Genomic DNA, 12,791 nt, shown 5'->3' with positions numbered 1-12,791 from the left:
TCTCACCACTTGCAGCAGGGCGAGGTAGCCGGCGCCCACATTGTCAAAGTTGATCTTGACGTTCTTCCACCTGACCTCCGTAAAGTTTTCCTTAATGAGGGCCTCACACTGGGTCTTGTTGTTGACCACGTCAACCGGAAAGTATTCCTCTGATGTCTCATTGAAACAGTAGTAGTACTTGCCCGCAAACAGGTTGACCCCCATGATACTGAAAATCAGCCAAAAGATGAGGCAAACCAGCAACACATTCATAATGGAAGGGATGGCACCCACCAAGGCGTTGACTACCACCTAGACCAGACCAGGGAAGACAGGATATGACAGTGTGAGAACCAGGAAACAGACTAATCTCATTCAGCCCCCCTGTCAAGACACTACATACTGTTATGGCGTCACACTTCATACTTAGAAAAGCTATTTACAGGTGGCGTTAAGAGCAATAGTTAAATTCTATTATGATTTCATGTTGCCGATAAATAAGCACTGCACACCACTGTGATGTGCATACTGAAGTGTAGGGAATTAATGGGAAGGAGCGCTGTATCAGTCCCATTCTAATTAGAGCAGCACTGATGTGACTCTGAGATGCTCTTTGATCTGTTGAAGCATGCGGCTAGAAATGCTTAAGGGATACTCAAACACACACACACACATAGGCACACAAACACGTGTACGAAGGCAAATACCAATATAAAAGTTCTGTAAGAATCACATGTTCATGATATAAAATGTCCAACTAATTAAAAGACAAAAGATATAATAATATTGTGAATTCTAATGATTTCATGATTACAGCCACTTTTATACCACTTTCATATTTAGCATTGACAAGTAGTATGTAAACATGTAGTAGATGGTTAAAAACAAATTACAATGTAGTTTTAAGCAGATCTAAGTCTTTAAGTGTATTTGTCAGCAACTATAACAAGTACTATGGACACAAACAGATATTGAATGTGATATATAAAGTGTTACCCATACAACACTGCTTTATGCACTCTCTCTCTCGCTCTCTCTCTCTCACACACACACACACACACACACACACACACACATTCTCAGTGGTTGTTTTCTTGAGCTTTATCTCTCCAGGGACTCACAAAATCATTAAATGCTCCTGTTAGTATTTCACATTTAAATTCTAGTTATTAATTATGTAAATACAAAATTATAAAATACACATGAAATAATAATTGGGAGCATTTGACAGTGTTGTAAGAAATACCATTTATAATATTTGGACAAACTAGATGTGCGTCTGTTTCTGTATGTTTGCTTTATAAAGCTTACAAGTTAATCACAAGTGTTTGCCATACCACTATGAAGTGTCCATTCTTATCACCCCAACCTTAGACAGTCAATATTCTAGATCTTACTAATCCTTTTCCATAACTATCCCAAGTTAAACAATACAATACTATAGCAATACAAAAAATAGTATAACTCCCACCACCACCCCAAAACCTAGTACTTTCTAACAATCAATCTGGTTTCCCATAGATTAATCATAGCCAGTAATAAGCTCAGCACATAGTGAACCGCTCACTACCAGTGTTAGGCAGGCCGACCAGCAGCTCTCAGGCAGACAGCTGAGCATGCATGTCTTTGGCAGACTCGTTTTGTGGAGCCATATTCCCTCCTCATTATAGACAGACAGGGAGGAGCTCTAGAGCAGGATTCTCTCAACGTGTACACGACCTTCACAGCCTGACTGGTGTTGATACGAAATCATAATGTGGTGGTGTACCAAGGACACACTCTTAAAATATTGCTTCAGATGTAAAATACTAAAAGTAAATCACTTTGGGATATTTTTCAAATATAATTTGAGTCTGTCCCACACACAGTGTTGCCATTGCACTCGCTGAGAGAATGACTCTTTGCTCGATCTGAGGTACAATTGAACTGCTTTCAAAAATTCAGTGTTTAAAAAAAAGAATTAGGCCATGCTGCGTGGAAAGCATTCTCAGAAAGAGGGAAAATGGCTTTCAAAAATGCATAATGTGCATCGGCAGTTATATTACATGCGTGTTACATGGCATTGTGCAATCTCAAGAACTGCTCAAATCAATAAATAAATAAATAGAGAAATGTGTGGATAGAGAGATAGCGGCTAAAGAGATAATGGCTGAAGCCTTGCTTGTGTGTCTGACGAGCCATTCTCATATTGACGTGTTATTTGGGTGTCTGACAAATATCTACAGCACCATATGAGATTTTTAAGATACAACATTTGTAACATCTGTAATATATTTTGCTCATAGTGAAGACAAGCCACTGAAGTGAGCGGGGATCAGAGGTTTTATCCAAAGGCCCCATGATGACTAATACCTTTAATAGGTTGTTAAGCAAAAATAACCAAATTGTTTTCATTTTAAAATCTTTGGATGTAAGTTAAACTTCAGTAGGTTCCTCAGGAGAAAAGGGAATTTAATGAAAGTGGGGTAAAGGTGGCTAGACATTCCTGTACAATGCATTACTCGAAAAAGTAGATTAGACCGAGATTACAAAGCAGCATTAAGAGAAAGAGAGAGCAAAGTACAAAGTCAGAACAGCCCATAATCATTGCGTGTTAAGCAGTGCAATGTGTCCAATTGAAGCACTGCTCGATCAGCGCTGTTGAGACATTTTGGCCTCTGCGATGCATCATGCCATAAGACTCAACCAGCGAGGATGTACAAGTTCTCATTATTCTAACTCTCCAGAATCTCTTTCATACGGTGTCATCTCTCCATTCATGTTCTTCCCTATTCATTTATTTATTGCTTTGACCTCAAATATTCTGTTTTCAGTTCATACAAAATGGTGACTCAATTGATGAGCATAGACATTGTAGTACAAAATTGGTACAGCAGGATCAAATTCCTCTGTTTGTTTCCCTTTGCATTACTGGGCCACCCTCACCTCTCTTACCACATACACCCAGTGAATGAGGTCATTCTTAGGGCAATCAGTACTTCATATGTTTACACTCTACTAAAGCAAATGTGCCATGATTTCCAACCCCAAAAATGACATCATCTTACTGACAGCTCTATTTCCCATCCCAAAATTAACAGTTAAACCTATAAAAATTTCACTGAAACGTTCATGACAACATCCATAAAGCCTATCCAGGGCCTAAAAACATTGATGTCTGCTCAAAAGCAACGGCATCACATTTTAGTCGCTGGATATTAGTATGAATGAGACTCCAATGTGAGTCCAATTTTAAGATTAAATTCATCTACAACCAATCCACCCACTAAATGATTACACAGGCCTTCCTCTCCTGCTGGTCTGTCATTTTTGGGACGTACTAAAGAGGGGTGACACATTGTCTGTCTAGGGTTGAGAGTGTTATCCTGAACGCTGTGGTGCTAGTCAACCTATAGGCCACCACCCACCCAGACCCAGAACTCAAAGTCAGAGTTGAACTGGGCCTATTGTTGCCTCCCAGTTTCACTTCCCGTGGGAGTGGAAGGCAACAGGAAGCCAGGGCCTGCTGTATGTGCTACAGTATATGGTGCCATGACATGACAGCAGTAATGCCTTGTGTGAAATGGCAGCCTAGCATATTTGCTAAGCTTCTGTGTGCATTGCCAAAGAGGAGCATTAAAAATGATTCTAAGTATTTAATATGGACAATGTTCAGAAAACTTTACAGTGATAATCTGCTACCAGAATAGACTGGTAGCAGATCAGTCGCTCCGATGGTATGACCTGAGGTGCTGACACTGACAGAAGCTTAACAAATACTTTCCTCCCAAAGCCACAACACAGTGAGTGTGTGGTTTCTGTCACAGTCCCTGATGCAAAAAGATCCTGGACAAATAGGAGAGAGTGTGGTGACCCTCCAGTGGTCCGGCCCAGCCGAAACCGGGTCGAGATGGAGTGAGTAGTGGAGGGATAAAGGGGTGTGGAAGAAGAGGAGGAAGGGGAAGGGTGGGTTGGGTGCTGCACAGTGCTGCACATGTGGGGCTGAGGAGGAGGAGGAGGAGGAGGAGGAGGGGAGAGTCTGAGGTGAAGAGAAGAAGCTCAAACTAGATGACAAGGCAACCAGTCCAAGAACAGTGAGAAGTTAAAGAGAATGAGATCACGAGAGATGAGAGAGAAAGAAAGAGAAAAAGACAGGAGGGACTACGGGTGACAACAACCAGGTGCAACCTATCGCTACCACCAGTCACAGAGAAACCCAATCAGACCTGTGGATTTTAGGAAGAGACGACTGAAGCAACCAGAGGTGCCGTCATAGCGAGCGATTTATGCTCTGCAAACCACTGAATCTTACAAATAAGACAGATTCCTCTGAGTGGTTGTTCAGCAGCCGCCCTGCATGCAGAGTTTTGGTGTGACTGGTTGGGCAGAGGTTTTGGTGTCCTGCAACTCCCCGGTTCCTGCTGGTTGTTCTCGATGCCAAATGCATTGAAGGATGGTGTGAGCTGGAGAGGGTTTGGGAGGGGGGGTTATGGGAGCAGAGGAGGGGAAGGGAGGGAAGGGGGGGGGGGGTTGGGGCATGTGGAGAGGAGGGGGGTTCTCAATTGAAAGCAGTGATTGAGAATCAGGCCAAATGAAGAACTAATTGTTGATTTGGATGCTCTATATGAAATGGCATGTAAGTTTGGTTAGCTTTGACCAATTTCGCATTCACTTTGGCCAATCAAGAAGAAACAAAGTAAGATGAGGTAATCAGAATTTCTAGTTTGTTACTTATGTGATGAGGCAGCTTTGTGAAAGATATTTCTGTTGCTCTTTGGGTATTTTTCTATTAAGAAACAAATCCATTTGTATGTAGATTTCTTTTTTTTTGTTCATTTAAGAAATTCAATTGAAATGCATGTGATTCTGCTGACAATATTACTTCACTGTTACTTTACTCAGTCTCCCAGCTGCATCATGACTTGTTGTTTCGCTCTAACAAAAGGCATGGTACAGGACTGCGCATGGAAAGGTGACTTCTTGGCTTTCATTTCCTGGTTTTAAAAACAATCCCCCAATATTATGGAGTTTTTTTTTTTTGTTGTTGTCCTCATAGTTTGTTTTAGATCAGTTCTAGCATGCTTTAAACTGTTGAATGGGCATGCGGAAGGATCAGCTGCTTAGCTTTGGATCTTACCCTCATCCCTTCAAAACGTGACAAGGCTCTGAGGGGTCTCAAGGCCCTTAGTGTCCTGAGTGATTTAATGGGGCCTAGATCGGAGTAGCCCAGCGCATTAGCTACAAGGCTGACTATAGACACCTACACAAAAACAGAGAAGCAAAAGAGGTTCCAAACTGTTAGAAGTGAGAATATTCACTAGGGAAGAGAGACGGCCCTGGCATAGGCGGAGAGTTGCTTGACATACACACATAAATCTATGCATGTATATGCATGTATAATATTGCATTTATACATGTATATACACTGAGAGAGAAGGTCAATGTTTAGTATAGGTTTTATGTGCGTAGTATTTTTAGTAGCAGTAGGCCATAGGGATTGTTTGTCTGTTATTTTGGGGCAGTTGACAAGATGTGAAAAGTCCTTTGTACCTGCAAAGAAATTTGTGGTTGAGAGAGAGAGAGAGAGGAGATAGAGACATAAGACTCAAATAGAGGGTAAATTAGGCAGAAAAGAGTGCTACATGATTTAGTAAAGATACAAGCGAAGGGACTGGGAGAGGAGTTGGGGAGGGAGGGAAGGAGAGAGGTTACCCTGTAGAAGCTGATAAAAACCCAACAGACTTGAGAGCCTTACCCTTGCCCCTCTAACATTGTCTCTCCTTGTCGCTCTTGGGCTGAGGCATAAAATCCCATATAATTTAAGACAGACAAACTAATGGAACCTAAGAGAAAGAATACAAGTAAACATGTACAAGTGTGTCATTTTGCCATTTGCTTTGTCAGACATCAAATTGTCACACAGCATTTAGAGTCAAATAGGAGAGCCACAGTCACATGAACCACGCACAAGAAACAGGGATGGAGGTTAAGGGCAGACCAGATATAGTTATTAGCACTGGATGGCACTGAAAGGACAAAAATACACAGAGTACAGTCGAGTTACACACAGTTAACAATGGTTAACAATAACAGAACACAACCTCAAAGAAACTGGTGCAGCCCCTCTCATGTCCGGCAGCAGCCACCAAGGTATTGCTGCAGCCAAAGAACGCTTCATCATTAGCTAAAACTCTCAACAAAAATCCTTAAATTAAGCCATTATTTCACAAATTGTATACACATCCATTCTCAGCACGATTGTGAACGTACAGAGCTTTTATCACTGTAATAAATCAATGTAAATTTAGGCAAAGTGGTCTGAGTTATGGTTTATAGTAACTGCAAATCCCCTATAGCTCTGGTCCATAGAGTTGATCTAAGCTGAACACATATACAGTATTGCCTCATTACCGGTGGAGAAAATGGACTGTGGAGTGTGGTCAATAAGCTGCACTAATGTTCTTTGACGGGTGGTAAGTAGCAGAGGAATGACTTAGCCTTGATGAAGTCACCTCAAGTGTGCTAAGGCGGCCATTACAAGCTGTCTGCGGCACAGGGAAGATTTGTAGAGAAGTATTCTTTGGCTGTATGTAGGTTATTCAAGATGCAAAATGTGGGTGGGCAGCTATGTTAAAATAAGCCTCCAAGTCTTATGAATTCAGTCAAATAGAGAGAATATTGTTTGTTTAGTAATTAGTACACAATCACAGGAGTAAATTATCCTCAAGAATTGTATCCTGTTTTTTCTTTCCTAACTGTAATTTTCTCGGTCTGGATGCTATAGGGACTGAAACAGGGGGAATACCAGTTCCTTACAAATAAGGAAAAATATCAACAGTAAACACATGTGAAAGCACCTCCAACCAGCCACCGACACCAACCGGTCAAACTCACCGCAAGAAGTACACAACATCCAAAGCTTACCAAAGTCACGGAGGGAGGATTGTAACAGGCAAAATCTTCATTTTGACTGATGCCTTTATCAATATAGATTACAAGAGATTAACATTTCAACCATTCAGGAGTGGAATCCATTAAGACTATGGAGAGAACAGCTACAAAGGTGTCAGCATAGATTCAGACTTCTTACTATAAATGTTGGACACTGTTCAAACATCTGGCCTTTATTTAGATTCTGCTGAGATTCCTCCATGTACTTACTGTTTGGCACAAAGCCCCTACTCAAATCAATAACCTTGCCCCTTGAGTAACTTAGCAGCTGTTCTGGCAGGAAGACAGTAAAATAAAGATTTTGCCTTTATCTAAACTACAGTATTTGGGGTAATTGTCACCTTCAGCCTGACCCCTTGGAGAGCCCCCCTTTGGGGTGCCTGGCCTCTGACCCCCTGCTGGGCCAGCTGTGAAGTAGCGGCCTCAGTGCCTCAGCGTCCTTCTCACAGAGCTCTGCAAGGCAAGGCCAATGACATCTGGGGCTGTGATCCCATGATGACGACAGCACAAACCAGAACCTCACAGAAATAAAACAAACTAAAAACAAAGGGAAAAACACAACAAAACAATGATAATAATCTGAGTGAAAAAGAAAGATGAATGGAGTATGACACCTATCAGCCTCTCGCTCACACACCTCAGTATCACTATTAATCAAGAATTACCTACCCTAACTATGTTGTCATAAATTCAACAGCTAAATTTAGATACATATGGATTCTTATTTCTAAAATGTAAGCAACAAATTTTCAGATGTTTGTATTTACTTTGCAAATATTTGGTGCCGTTCTACATCAAAAATGCAGCAAACTGATTTAGCATTAGACTGACTTAACTCTCTGACATTACATTTCCTGCCCCTGACATTTTAGCCAAATGCATAATACAATACAAAACATATATACTTATAATGAAAATCAAGAAGACACATATCAAATGGATAACAGAAAGATACGGTAACACAAGGGAAATGAGGAGCAACACACTCACACAAAGAGAGAAATACAGGCTGGTCTAATGATGGTGCCCCCCCTTTCTGAGTCCATGGCAATGGTTTTACCCCACAACACAGGACGGCAGAGGCACAGTCAGGCCACAACACAACCCAGAGTCATCAGACTCATCAAGCACAAGTCTTTTTTTTTTTTTTTTTTTTTGAGGGGGAGCGCTAGTGAAGACCAAACTTACCGCCGGCCGCCTGTCACCCACCATCATTACATCTCAGCACAATGTCACCACATTCCTGAGGTTACACTTTCAAGAGGGAATGGGAGGAGGACGGGGAAAGAGGGGAGGAGGAGGGATGTCACTCTTTGTAACATTTTCACAACTTGGGGAATGTAGTGCCCTGCACTGTCCCAAGTGTCAGGCTTGAGATCACACCTAAAGGGAGGGAGTATACAATGGCAGTAACCAGAATCAGTACAGTGTGGTAGGATTATAATCGCCACAAGCTCTATGTGTGCTGCAGTACAAGTCAACCTTGAAAGTATAAATTAAACATAGCTGTGTGCTGTTCCTTTAGGGAGTCATTTACAGTACCTATGTGTAATTTTAAGCCATACAAATTGTTAAATAGATAAATGAATTGCTGTAAAATGCGATATTAAAAGTGTAGATTATCTGTGGTATGTAAAGAGTGTGTTTGCTGCAGGGGGTCTGGGTTACAGGAGTTTATAATGAATCAACATGGCAACCTCTGGCCATTGATAGGAGTCCATTCACAGGTATTGGCTGAGGTGTTGGACACTGCAGAGAGGTGGTTAGTTCAAGGAGAAAGTCAGATGTCAGGGAAATTCTTCTTCTATCCACTTTGGCCACTCAGTGCATATTACCCCTTCATTCAGAATTGAAATCTGTCACGGACATCTCAGCAACTGCAGCTAACCCCGTCTAAGTTAATGTCTGAAAATTAGATGAACTGGTGATAATACAGTCTTTGTAACTGCAAAAGAATAGAGTGAAGAATTTTCCCTGTTCTGGTCTTTCAAACTTGACTGGCACAAGGAGCAGAGAAGTACACAGAGAGAGAGGACAAAGGCACATATCAAACATCCTACAGGTCCGAGACACAGGTAAAGACACATCTTTGACAGGTCCCATTGCTCTGAGCGTGACTTGAATATGGTTGTTATCAATAAGGTCTGTTATTGATTGGCTGACTGTAATTTGTGTCGGCATCCATGCTTAAATAATTGTGTATTCAGTTTTGAATCACTTGTTCCTGGCAGAAAATTAGAGAAAATAGAGAAGTAGAGTAGAGAAAATAGACTTTTGCGCTTTGTGCTTGTGGCAAAGCAATAATTGTGTTTTTGATTCATGAGCAAATAATTGCTGTACATATTCAAGCATCTCAGAGTGATCAACCAAGTAAAAATTGGGATTGTTGCTTGATGGAGTTGTAAAAGGCGACACGGGCATGTGTTTACTTGATATGGACAGACGGCGGTACAGTCCTGTAAAACACTGTCCTCACAGCACGAAGAAATAAAATAAAGATGATTCTTGATTGTACACAATATGCCCAGTCACCTATCACATGTCATGAAGCCGATATTCAGTTTATAACCTGACCTGTCAAACCTAACCACACCCTACAGACAACAATAGAGTTTTAGAAACATCAGATCTTGTATCTATGTGGTATTCATACAATATATTTAGACATTAGCCTTAACACTGCTGGTTAACAGACTGTATATATCTTTGTACCGGTGTGTTGCTGTTGGACCAGGGTGTGGTTGAGGACCAAGTAACTACTCTTCTGTTCTCGTTTACCACGAACGATAGAGGAAATAAGATCTGGACTTACATCCACAATGAAGAAGTCCAGCCAACACCACGCATTGGTGAAGTACTTGACAAAACCATAGGCAACCCATTTCAGCAACATCTCCAGGATGAAGATGTAGGTGAAAACCCTGTCGGCATACTCCAAAATGATCCGAATGGTCTTCCTCTGCTCGATGTACACATCCTCAAAGGCCTGTGGAGAAACGGGAAACTTCTGTCAGCCACAGAGAAGACAGCAAAAGAAATATTACACCAGGTGATTTATGATTCTGCTAATGAAATTGTATACAGCCGTACAGCTCACTCACAGCTGATCACTAACGATGATTTACAACAACAACAACAAAAAATCTGTTCTGCATGAAATATTTCGAATAACTCCACAGCTAATGTAGATTTGCGGCAGTCTTTGCTCTTATTTTAGTAGCATTTGACCTGCTTGAGAACAAGACCTCACTCCATCCCCAGAATAGATCCCATGTTTGATAAATGGTACAGTCCATTAATCACTGCCGCCCCTGGCCCCTCTCCCAACCAAGCAGCTCTGGGACTCAGCAACCAAACTGACTGCATCACTAACTAACTTGCATTACCTCCTCACTGCCACTAAACACACACTCGTCTCTGTGTCTTCATTTTTAATGAGTTATCTTTATTTAACCTTTAACCACTTTGAACTTTCTCAGGGCAGTGAAACATGTTTAATCTGTTTCTGTGTTTGCAAAGGACACCGGCCTCCTTACCAGGGCACCGCTGCTGAGGAGGATCATGAAGATGATGAGGGTCTCAAACCAGTTGTGCTCCACAATCAGGTAGCAGGTTTTTCTCAGGAACCACCAGCTCTTCCCCCAGCCCATAGTGATATCAACATCGCAGCACTTATACTTGGCCACACAAGCTGCAGACACACAGGCGGAGAGAGACACATTTGACAGGATAAAGTAAATTAAGTTACTGGTATCAGTGGCAGATTCCAGTCCTGCGTTTGAGTGGATGCATTTTTTTTAACCCCTTTGCATGCGGTTTGAAGTCTGTGTATTGTTTTGGGTGAAGAGCAGTAGCTATGTTAACCAAGCCTAGCTCCGATTCTGGATGATTCTGGGATCACGGAGCAACATCTCTAAAGTGAAGAAACAGGCTACACCTTCTCCAGTGCTGATGGTTTAATACTTTGTATTGATAGCCTCACATTTCTTTTAACCAATTACAAATTTGGCATTTTCCAGAAAGCACATATGTGTATTCACTTTGACCAGCTATCCAGAGCTCTGGAGACATTTAAATAGTGAATTTGCCCACTTTTAAGCAGATCCAGTTTACAAGGGTTAGGAATTGAACCAAGCAAAGCTGATCTCATTGCTACACCTTTAAACTATATACAGGTACATTAAAAATGTCACTAATACCAATATTCAGAATTTCAGCTTTTTTAATTCAAAAACCCTGGCTTTACATATAAGTTATCTGTAAAGTTATATGTACTTGTATCAGTGTATTAGTGTAAGTATCATAGATAGACTCACTCGCTGACTGACTGACTGATTAACAGATAGAGTTTCCATGGGTGAGCGATCCTTTATTTCCCATCCTTCCTATCCTCCCAACCACCCTATCATTTCCACTCAGCCCAGGGGAGTCTCTGTGTTGTGGTGTGAAGGTAATGGGTGCAATGGGAGCAGTGGTCTCACCATCTGTCCAGCATGGCTCTGGTTCCATGTATTCCTCCACTGTCTCCACCACCACCACCTCCTCCACATCTGGCTTAATGTCGATGGTGCTGCCTTCTGACGAACTGGTGTCATCCAGCTGCAGAGACGCAGACGTATGAGCACAAGCACACAAACATAAGCATGCAAGCATAAACGCACACACACGTACAGAAACACAGGGGCAAAGTTTCAGTGATCCACAAACATTTCAGTTTCAGTTTCAGTCACAGCTAAGAATCGATCACTCATGAGGCCTTCTGGGACTTGTCAGGAAATAACAGTACTATCTGATCACAGAGGGGTTTTTTTTCTTATTGAAATAGGCAACATAACAATCCCGATCATCACACATCGTCCTGAAATGGACGGAACTGAAATGGAATATCAGATGGCAGATCATCTGCTCTGAAAGTTTTCTAAATGCATTTTCTCAAAAGACATGCATCAGCAGATCCATTTCACCCACATTGCCTGCCTGCTGCAGCCAATCTAGATGACTCTATGGAGTAATGGAGTTATAGTAGTGTATGAGCAGACCAGAGTGGTCAGCCATGCCCATGGTTTTACTGTCTTGAGAAAGGAAATTGCACATAGCTGAGGATTATAACAACAAAAACAACAATAAGTGGCCTTTTGGCGCATCACCTAAAGTATTTACATGTTGGCATTCTAAAAAGAAAAGAAAAGATTATGTAAGTGCTCGGGAAACATGTAAACTGCAGATTAGAGTCTGTTCATTGTTATTCCCTTGCGTTAAAAACTATCGGAGGTGGATAATAAATATACACTCCTCTCACTGACCTCTTTGCTGTTCTCATTGTCCGACTCGCTGCTGAAGTCCTCTGTGTTGAGGTTCTCAAAGTCAGACTCTCCCACAGCTATGGGCACGCAGACAGTCAGATTTGGGTTGTGGATGAAAGACATGTGGTCCTCATCGATCATATACTTCCCCACGCTGCTGCCTATACCGCTGGTGGTGCCGTTACCGTTCTTGGCATAGTCCAGGTCACGGTTGATGTCAACCCCAGTGTGATTAGCAATGCAGTTCAGCTTCTTGTCATACATGTCGTCCAAAGGCTTCTGCTCGTCCTCCATCGGCGGTTTCTTCAGCAGACTGGCCACCAGTATCCGCACCTTCGCTTTTATCCATGCAATCCCCTTCTTGATGCGCATGACTGAAATCTGAAGGTTGTTGGGCTCACCGTCGTCATCTGTTGCAGCCAAGTTGTCAGCACTGAATGAGCTCAGCAGCAAGGCAAGGAACAAGTTCAACACCTTTGGACACAGAATAAGAAATCAGTAAGTGAGTACTGCACGCTATTTTTTCAGTCTCTGACCACGTTGCAATTCTTGTTCTAGTCTCTGATGGCCACCAGTCAC

At 41.9% G+C, this 12,791-nt stretch overlaps 1 protein-coding gene across 1 annotated transcript in view; it reads right to left on the bottom strand.

Annotated features, from left to right (window-relative positions):
- The window catches only part of scn8aa (sodium channel, voltage gated, type VIII, alpha subunit a), a 46,650-nt gene that overhangs the window by 7,301 nt on the left and 26,558 nt on the right, over positions 1-12,791 (bottom strand). Inside the window, exons 18-23 of the mRNA XM_071476098.1 lie at positions 12,213-12,686; positions 11,391-11,508; positions 10,446-10,600; positions 9,722-9,895; positions 5,096-5,218; positions 7-291 (exon numbers count right to left, since the gene is read on the bottom strand). Of these exons, the coding sequence (XP_071332199.1) occupies positions 7-291; positions 5,096-5,218; positions 9,722-9,895; positions 10,446-10,600; positions 11,391-11,508; positions 12,213-12,686 (1,329 nt within the window). The remainder of the gene's footprint in view (positions 1-6; positions 292-5,095; positions 5,219-9,721; positions 9,896-10,445; positions 10,601-11,390; positions 11,509-12,212; positions 12,687-12,791) is intronic.

Source organism: Trachinotus anak, unplaced genomic scaffold, assembly GCF_046630095.1.
Source record: "Trachinotus anak isolate AG129_WGS33_773 ecotype Australia unplaced genomic scaffold, CSIRO_AGI_Tana_v1 ptg000004l, whole genome shotgun sequence".
NCBI classification, from domain to species: Eukaryota; Metazoa; Chordata; class Actinopteri; order Carangiformes; family Carangidae; genus Trachinotus; species Trachinotus anak.
Note: the sequence above shows the minus strand (reverse complement) of the source record. Positions and strands in the feature narration are given on the sequence as shown.